Source organism: Xenia sp. Carnegie-2017, unplaced genomic scaffold (assembly GCF_021976095.1).
Source record: "Xenia sp. Carnegie-2017 unplaced genomic scaffold, XeniaSp_v1 HiC_scaffold_24, whole genome shotgun sequence".
Taxonomy (NCBI): Eukaryota; Metazoa; Cnidaria; class Anthozoa; order Malacalcyonacea; family Xeniidae; genus Xenia; species Xenia sp. Carnegie-2017.
The window spans coordinates 14,094,482-14,104,034 of record NW_025813487.1 but is presented as its reverse complement, the minus strand read 5'-3'; the positions used below and the strand labels follow the sequence as shown (position 1 = coordinate 14,104,034).

The 9,553-nt window shown below is 36.0% G+C and overlaps 1 protein-coding gene, 1 long non-coding RNA gene and 1 other non-coding gene across 3 annotated transcripts; all 3 read left to right on the top strand.

Annotated features, from left to right (window-relative positions):
* Window positions 1-644: 644 nt before the first annotated feature.
* Trnaa-ugc lies at window positions 645-719 on the top strand. Its single transcript has one exon. It is a non-coding gene; the product is annotated as a tRNA-Ala (tRNA).
* Window positions 720-1,798: 1,079 nt separating this feature from the next.
* LOC124450837 lies at window positions 1,799-9,212 on the top strand. Its single transcript, XR_006950222.1, has 3 exons — window positions 1,799-1,836; window positions 7,734-8,910; window positions 9,176-9,212. It is a non-coding gene; the product is annotated as an uncharacterized LOC124450837 (long non-coding RNA).
* On the top strand, window positions 2,813-6,963 carry LOC124450836. The gene is made up of 2 exons (XM_047001499.1): window positions 2,813-3,412; window positions 4,521-6,963. The coding sequence occupies exons 1-2, from the start codon at window positions 2,933-2,935 to the stop codon at window positions 5,358-5,360; spliced, it is 1,320 nt and encodes a 439-aa protein (XP_046857455.1). The 5' UTR covers window positions 2,813-2,932; the 3' UTR covers window positions 5,361-6,963.
* Window positions 9,213-9,553: the final 341 nt, after the last annotated feature.

Here is a 9,553-nt window from a genome sequence, read left to right as displayed (position 1 = left end):
TTCAGTGGTGATGAGTATGAGTTGATAGGTAGAAAATTATTCATTCCAGCGATTCGAATTTTATTGCATGAATTTGATTTGAATTTAGCAGTAAAAGCAGAAGAAGAAGATAGGAAGAAGAAGTCATAAACTGTAATTGGTAACGAAATTTGATCATTCGTTAGTAACATTAATTCAAACATCATGTGCATACTACTTACCAAATGAAGATAGATCTTCGCAGGAATTTCAGCAATTAGACCGAAAACAGGTGTTTCAGCCGAACTCAGGCGGTAGTCAACTGAAAGCTATGAAGTCTCATGTCGCGAAATGTTTATGGTAGTGCGTTTGAAAAATGATTTTCAGCAATTCAGGACCCGAAAATTGGTGACTCAACGATCGAATACGACCTCTATTGACCTACCTGTGTGACTTCACATCTCAGTTGGTCAGAGCACTGCACCGGCACCGCAGAGGTCATGGGTTCGAATCCCGTTGAGTCACCTGATTTTTTCAGGTCCTGAGACGATTGCTTAAATTGTCCAGCAAAGTGCGAAGATCATATCTTCATTTAATTTCAAACACCGCACTGCATAAAATATTCATACGACATTCTTTTCACGAGAAAACATGAGCCCAACAATATTGACCTGCTCACCACTGTGTGACTTCATAGCTCAGTTGGTCAGAGCACTGCACCTGCACCGCAGAGGTCATGGGTTCGAATCCCGTTGAGTCACCTGATTTTTTCAGGTCCTGAGACGATTGCTTAAATTGTCCAGCAAAGTGCGAAGATCATATCTTCATTTAGTAAGTAGTATGTATGCACAAATTCTTTGATGTTTAGATTAATGTTACTAGTAACGAATGATCAAAAGAATTACGTTAAATAAGTCTTCACGAGTCACCATTTTACACAGTTTATATTGAATATGACTGCTTCTTCTTCCCATCTTCCTCTTGCTTTGTTGCAGCTTTAGGAGATTCAGTGGTGGCAAGAGTGTCAAAGGGTAGCATGGGCGCATAGTAAAGAATTTTGAATCGCTGGAATTGGATAATGAGGATTTTCTTGCAGTCTTGTTATAAATGAAACAAGAAAATACAGGTCTTGTCATTATTTAATCACAGCTCATCATCAAGGCTATAACAAGATAGTTTAGATACTGACTTCCCAAAACAAAAGATAGCACTTAATGAATAAAGATCCAAAGTGTTCAAAACAAGTATAACATTATTAACTTCTAAACCAACGAAATAATCAAAGAAATTCATGCTGAAGATGACGGAAGAAAAACCTTTGTCGAATAAGAAAAGAAAATTGAAGAAAACAACAAATCATTGAGATGTCGACGCTTGGCAGTTGGCAGAGGTTTGACGGTGTGCATCTTAACAAACTCCAATATTGACCTATTGTGATATTTTCCCACGTTGAAATATTGAAATAAATCATCTTGGTATGCAAAAAACAAGGAAATTAAACGATTTGTTTTACGTAGACAGAGTAGCGCAAAATGCTGACCGAAGTGAAAGTCCCAAGATTCGTTATTGATCGTATGCATACAAAAGAACATTGATACCAGAAACCTAAAATTGATATGAAAAATGAACAATGCTTTTTATTGAGATGCAAAGTTAATGAAAAGATGTGGATATAGCCGTGGCCATGGCCCATACCACTACATTATTGTTATTCCATTTAGTTAGGCCCAAGTCTCATTTTACTCTCCCTCCCCACTCAAAAATCTCCCACTCGAAAAGGTAGCAAAATGTGACTTCTATTCACCTGCTTATCGCCCGCACATAATAAATCTGCAAAAAATCACAAGGAAGTCAATTTCAGGATGATATCATAACAAAGTACGAATGCTAATTAAAATTTATTCATTGATATACAAGCGTTCAATTGTTTGAAGCTACGAGTCGAAATCAAAATGGTCACTTGCTTCGACTTAAAATTTCAGACAAAACTATAGTAATGTGTTTAAGTTTTTCTTTTATTAAAATGCGTTTACGCACGTACTGATAAAAATATATCGATATTGAAGGTTATTTTGCGTGAATTAGTTTACATGTTTATCGATTTTCTTTAAAATATTCACTGCAAGCCTCTTATTAATCTCCTTGTAATAATTTTCCACTTGAAGCTGTAGTAAAAACATTCCTCTAGGGGTAACAAGGTAACTTTCCGAACTTGATATTCGCAGTTGTTTATCGTGAAGATGAGTTCTGTTTGTGTTTGCATTTTAACAACCTTCTTAGTCATCTTCATCTTCGTCCTAAAAAATTTCTACTTATGTTTCATTTGAAGTTCATAATTTGTAAATTGAGTGCATGCTCTTTTTGGAAAAACAAACTTTCGGAAACTACATTTTGGAAACAAGTTTATACCACTTGTTTCAGTGTATGCCGGTTTAATTTACAGAATGAATGCTTGTATAGAAATATGGTCTTACTACGGAAGGCAAAGTTTAAAAGCCAATATCTCCGCAAAAACACAATGAATTAAAAATTCCTTGAAGAAATTGCTAATAAATGTTTTAAGACTAGCGTGTGAAAATTTTCGAAAAAAAATTTTATAAAAATCCAGAGCACTTTGTACAAACATGCTAATTGTTAATTGGTCCAAAAAATTTCGTGCTTGTCTAACGCGTTTAAAAAAGAGTGCCTGTGTAACAGCCAAGGTCTGGCTAGAAAATCTATGCAATATAGAATATCAATTTCCACATCCGCTTCACTGATCTGCTCTCGTTCCCTATCATCAAAACTTGATGATAGACGTGTTCTGTGCGCGTGTTTGAAGATAATTGAATATTCATATCAAGTTGGCTAACCTTCAAAATCTCGCCATATATATTATGTACTCGCAATTACTGACAGGAGTCGGGCCAAAGTTTTATTGCTGCCGATATTTAAAATGGTTTCTTTAAGTAAAGTGTAACAGCTGTTATCACAAATGGCGACAGCAAATTTTGTCGTAGTTCGTCGTACTATATCGCAAACCCTTGTCCCATACAAAAACGTTGAAGATAGGCTGCTTTCGAAACAATCCACAGACTTGAAAAGCTCGAGTCTCGGAGAGTCGTGTTCAACAAACAATGTCACAACTTGTGGTGAAAACAAAACCAAACATAATACATCAAAGGCGAATTCCAACTTAGAACGTAGCCGCTCCGAAGTTTGTTTGAGGCGCAGGAGTTATCACTATCGGGACAAATCCTTAGACGCTCTCGAAGAAAGAAACGAGAACGACTTTTGTGTAAAACCGATTGTTAGAAGACCCGAAACAAGAAAAACAAACAAAGCAAGACCACAGTCTGATTTCTTTCCCGAATTTTCGCTAGTCAAGGAAAGGGATGGTTCTCGCCCAAAACACGAAACAACTGAAGCGGGAAGACGAATGGGACGATGCATTAATAAGTTACGTCGTGAAATGGTAGGAGAACTGAGCGAGTGTATCATTGGCATGTGGTTTTACTTTGAACACCCGCTAATAGCAACTGTATCACAATTAATTTGTCTGTGATTAAGCACATTACGAGGAATTAAACATGTAGCGGAAAGATTCTATCTGCTGTTTCACAAACAAAACTTTAACTTTCACTTTTACATGAGCGTTTATCGTCATATTATCAAATAATTCGTCAGACATCACAATGTCAACATGAATTTTTGCCAATAAAATTTCACCTCCCCTCCAGTAATACGATCTCCTACGCCGATCTAGCGCAGTGTTTACATAGGATATCTCCCATGACTGATGTGAAATATGTTAATCATGATTTATGTGTGTTAACCACAAAAACTGACAGTCTTACATAGCTACATTCAAGGACTAAAAAAAAGTAAAAGTCCTTTTTTTACGTCTTTCGTCAAGTCTACGTTCGACGCACACGACGTAAATAATGAACACTGAATTATTGTACAGAATCAACACCGCTGTACACGACTACCGTTAATCTCAAATTAAGAAACAGCAAATGGAAGTTTACCTTGATGTTCTGTATAAACATTTTCTTATGCAGTGAAGCAATGTTAATGGGTTTTAAAGAAGGCAGTCAGCTTCAGGACCGTCTCTAGAATGTTAATTGGGATAGTGCTAAGTTATTCATATATAAATTATTCAGTTGAGCCTGATTTACTATTTTTTTGACAGTGAACTTGTTTTCAAGATGTATTATTAGTAATTTATAAAAAGAAATAAAAGACGGTTTTCGTGTTTGCACAGGCTTATGAAAACATCGGAGACGTTTGTGAAAACTTTAGGTATGCACTGATCAGCCCTCGAGTTCTCCCAAAGGTCTTTCTGTTTGCATAAGCCTGTGAAAACACAGAAAGAATCGTTTATTTTTTGAGCAAAACTTCAAAATGCAGTGTTGTAAACTGGACAATCATCAGAATTAAACATTACTTTATATGTAACAAAGTTTCATTTCGCTAAAGAATTGAGTAATTGAAAAATTGAGTATAAGTCACGCGTTCAATAGATAGCCGTATTCATGAGCTTCGTGCAAACGCCAACCTGCATTTTCTTTCTATTATAGATCTCCTTACAGAAGCAAGATCAAGCACTCTTGAAACAATTGACATCATTGAGCGGTCATATACAAGATCTGAAGGAGTTCGTGATGGCACGAAGTTTTATGTATGGATCGTTTCAAAATTTAGACGAGATGAAGCAAACATCTCCCTCATCCGATCAAACCTCTTCAAAAAGAGAATTGTCAAGCGCGAACAAGAACAATTCAGTTCCTTTTAAAGCGATCAGAAGTAACGTTAACGGATTGCTGGAGACATCTTTTGAATACGAAGAAGATGCCTGTGGTACTTCATCCTCCCCTGAAAAAGCAGACTCCGGTAGACGAGAGATGACGAAAAGACGACCGCTGTCCATAGCAGTTACGGACGTCTCAAAAAGAAGAAAATCGTGGCCGCAACGCTTGGTAAGGCGATCTGTAAGCTGTCAACATTTGAGTATTAGACAACGGGAAAACATTTTTAGCAATTCACATGAAAGTGCGCACAAAAACGGACCGACTTCAAAGACAGTTTCACAGACAGACTTAAAAAACACAAAAGTGATTGTGCATGATAATCACATGAAGCAAAAATCGCTATCTTTGTCTCATTTAAGAAAGGTAACGAAAGGAACTGATGGTTCTACGAGTGAGAGCGAATGCTCGACCTCGGGATGTTACGGAGACTCGTCCACCGGAAGCGATGCCGACTTGGAACGAATGTATTTTGGCACCAGAACTCCAGCAATTTATGAAAACAAAGATATTGTTCACGAGTTGAACAGTTCGCATTTGAAAGTGGTGGGAAGGAACTTTCGACAAATGGATGAGCATAAAAAATTTGCGCAGAAAATAGTTTCAGTATAGTTTTTAATTCGATTTATAGTTGTTGCATATGATGAAGATGCGAGAAATCGAGTGAACGGATTTAGCTGTGACGGATTAACCTAGTCGGTCTGCTTTGCTGGATGTGATAAATCGAGTGGATTTACTTATAACGGACAAACGTGGGTGGTCTGTTTTGTCGATTGTTGAAGATTAAGAATTTAAGATATGATAAATTAATATCTATAATCCTAAAAGATTTAACAAAGAGAAAAAGATCTTCACCATGAAATCGTGAATTGAAGTTTCTTGCTTTGTTTGGAGGTTCCCCGGTCGATATGCATGCCTCTCATGATATCACATACGTGTCTTTTGCTATTTCCGCTTCATTGCATCTGTGCAAGGTCACTCCAAAACCATCTAGTGAGGAATGTATGAGTATGAATACAATTGTCAAAGCGGAAATAAAGTTTTTGAGCCAGAGACTAGAGATACATATGATGAAAAATATTTTCACGAGCTTCAACAAAACCAATGAAAAGGAATTAACTATTGCTTGCAATTTCCTGACAATAAGAATTGAGGATATTCTTTTCATATTCAGATCACACTAGCAACATTAGTCAAAACGACTCAAACAATAAAATTGGCTCATACAGACTGTCTTCTATTTCGTGCTTTCCTTAACTATAATGGCGATACAAGTTAACGAAATGGAACAATGTCAAATGATGGCAAACTCAGAGAATGGCGACGAAACTAAACGTAGCTGGAAAAGATGGATTTTGTATTTGTGTTTACTTCTGACGTTGTCATTGGTAGTAGCAGCAGGTGTTATCTACTATGAAGTTTACAGGTTTCCACGAATAAACGACGAATTACACCGTTTAAGGAATAGCAATCAAGAAGTACTTGCTTTGTTCCACAAAACGAAAGCTGTTGAAGAGAAGAATTTGAGATTTGAAAACGCGACTCGTCGAGATCATCTTGCTTTGAAGCGAGCCTTGAATAAAGCGGAGTCAGATTTACAAATTATGATTCGTACTGAAATACGACAAACTAATGCAAGTTCTCACTTCGCTCTGAAAAATGCAGTCAAAAAGTTGCGCTCTGCTTTCGAAAAAGTCGAATTGGCAATTAACAGCACCAACACAAAACTTGAGGATATTGCTAGAATATCAAATAAACAAACAGCAATGGAAGCAGATTTTTCTAAAGCGAAGGCAGAATTCCAAGAAAAAACCCGGCAACAAGACGTTGAAATATCTGACTCCGACCAAAAAATTGCACGTTTACAGAAGAAGATCACAACTTTGCAATCTACTTTGGATTCAATTCATTCAAAACCAATCGATATCTCCCAAATAAAAATGGAACTTTCGTCATTGAAAAAGACTGTCAATGAAATGAAGAACACTGCAATACATCTATTCAGTTTCAAACTATATCATGCATTTATTTGGGCATGTGGTGTAGCTTTTGTGTACATTTTATATTAATGTAGTTTGAACATATGAACTCATTCACCTCCGCGCGTTGATAGTGCGTAATATTAGCTACTGGCATATTGATTTATTTAAAATTGTTCCAGATTGTTGTTATGTCTACAAAAAAGTATTAAAAAATCGGCCGACTTTGAGGATGATTTCCGTCTAGATCGATAAAATTTTAGCCTTAGTTGTTGCTTTATTTGCATAATTGGCTTTAAAAAACCTTTTTGTTGAGAAAGTTTAACAATATTGTAGTACATTATATTGTACTGCATTGCACTGCATTGCACTGTATTGTATTGTATTGCAAAAACTGTAGCTGAATAAAGCTGAAATGCAGACTAAGTTTATATAGTAAAATAAAGACGACAGGCGTTTCTTACTCTTGCGTTAATTTATAATTCATGCAAATATACCTGTAAATACTTAGTTAAATGGACGGACTTTTCACGGGAATAAAAATTATTAACCCTCCCCTCCAGCAGATTTTGTTCAGTTTCTACAGTGCTTTTAGTGTCTATGAATAATGATGCGACAAAGACAGCAGGCATTCTGCTAACTGCTTTGTATTAAATATAAGTAAACTACAAAGATGAGAAACAGTAGAACAATGTTTGCTATTTCCTTAACGATTTGCATCAAGTGGATGGTGGATGGCCCGTCGTATTTGTAGCTATATTCACTTTCTTAAAAATAGTTATCTGTTTTAGACATTTCCTGTTATTATCGTAGTGATGCATTATATTTCCTTTCAAATTCCTTCCCAAGATGGATTTCCTTACCATTTCCCCCGGAAAACTTTCCTTCAACTGCAGGCTTTTAGTTTTATTCACTGTCTAATCACTGCACATAACCATTGCGAAGTTTTGGTCATGATAATTGCTATATAAATATAAAATTTTATACTTTTTATTTATTTATTTAGAAATCTGGCTAGTGGCTACGTAATACGTCCATCCTGAGGGACTTTCCCGCGAGAACTTGAGAGGCAAATCAATCATACGCAGTTTGTCGCAACTGGCAACAGCTGAAAAGTTCAAGTAAGTTGATTCTGTTGTGGAATTTTCAAATGTATTATAGCCTAATAATGGATACGAGTGAAGACGAAAACTTGTTGTTAGAAAACAACACTGAAGATCCAGAACCACGCAGCAAGAAAAAGAATCATCAAAACAGTTCCGCGTTGCGGCATGACAATAAATTTTTGTCGGTGTTAACATCTCAACGCTTCGAAAGATTTATGGCAGTTGTGCTTTTCGTTATCCTTCTTGTGCTTTTCGTTATCCTTGTCGTGCTTTTGCACCAATTACAATCACTACGAAATGATAACATATGCTTAAACAAAGAAGTCGAAATTCTTAAAGCGGAGAGCAACAAAGCAACAAGTTCAAATATGAGTCTTGCCCTTCATCAAAATCAATTTGAACTGAAAACGCTTTCAAAGAATTTAGGTATAGAACACATTAACCAGGAGTTGAAAGCTCTCCATGTCCAAATTTCGAACCTAAGCAAGATTGTTTTGAAAAGCGGTAAGATAAGTACTCCTTCCTTGAATAAGGAAAAATCAAATAAAACCAAAATGAATGCCATTCATTTGCAAAACAGCATGTTAAAGGGGAAGTCAGAGCTCGGAACAACTTAGGCTCAAATGAAAGAGTATTGTATTATTACTTTGCATACCAAGTCTAAAATCTTTACGTTAAATACAACTCGAGAAATAAAGCAATGAAACTGCGTTATTTTGCAAATATAAATGTACATCCGAGCGAACCTGCGATCAAGCAGCGGAATTACATCGTTACGTCACTGCGCGACTCTGTAATCGAGCAATTTCGAAGAGAATAGAATAGATATTTTGTCTGTCAATTTTAAAGTCTTCTAGGTTAATGGCGCATTTAAACGATTCTTCGAGCGATATTTTGACCTGTTCTAACTTAAAAGATGGTAAAGAAATTTCAAAGATAAATGGAGGGTTTAAATATTATACTTTTGAACTGGTTAATGAAACGGGGACATATTTTTCTGACATGCTAAGACGAAAGCAGAAAATATGTGTATTGAAGATTCTAATTCAGAGTTTTAACGACACCACAATTTTCGAGGTATTTGTATATTTCTATATTACATTTTATATATATATATATATGTACTCTTTTATCTGGTTCACCATATTTACAGTCCTCGAAATCACAGTTTGTTTATTAAAGAATTGTATTAATATGTAGGCCGTGCCCACATACTTGGCAGTCGCGGAAGATTATTATTTAAGTGTTAGATAACCGGTTGTGTAACTCTCCGCTACTTAAGAAACTGTTCCCACTTTGTTTTTCTGTTTTAGTACACGGTATTCTGTGTTGTAAATTGTAGGTAAATCGTAAAACCTTGCTGTTGATGCCATCTTCAATTTCTGAATTTCAAAGCGCTGTTGCTAACTTATACTTACACCGAACCTTATTCTAACCATAATTACTACAAAGCCCATGATGGCGTAAAATTACTGGCAACATGGTAGCTATTTCTCAAGTAACGGGAGCGACATGCTTCAAATTGCCATGTGGCATTAGCTATAGAATAGCATGTTAATTATCTGCACGACTGACAAAAGTAGGACATAAACACCTAGTTTTATGTATAGTAATAATAATATAAACAATCACTAGCCAAGCTAGCTTGCAAATTTGTCCTGTGATGTTAATTTCTTAGCTTTACCATTATTAATTTCTTTAGAACCAAATTTGCAGGCTG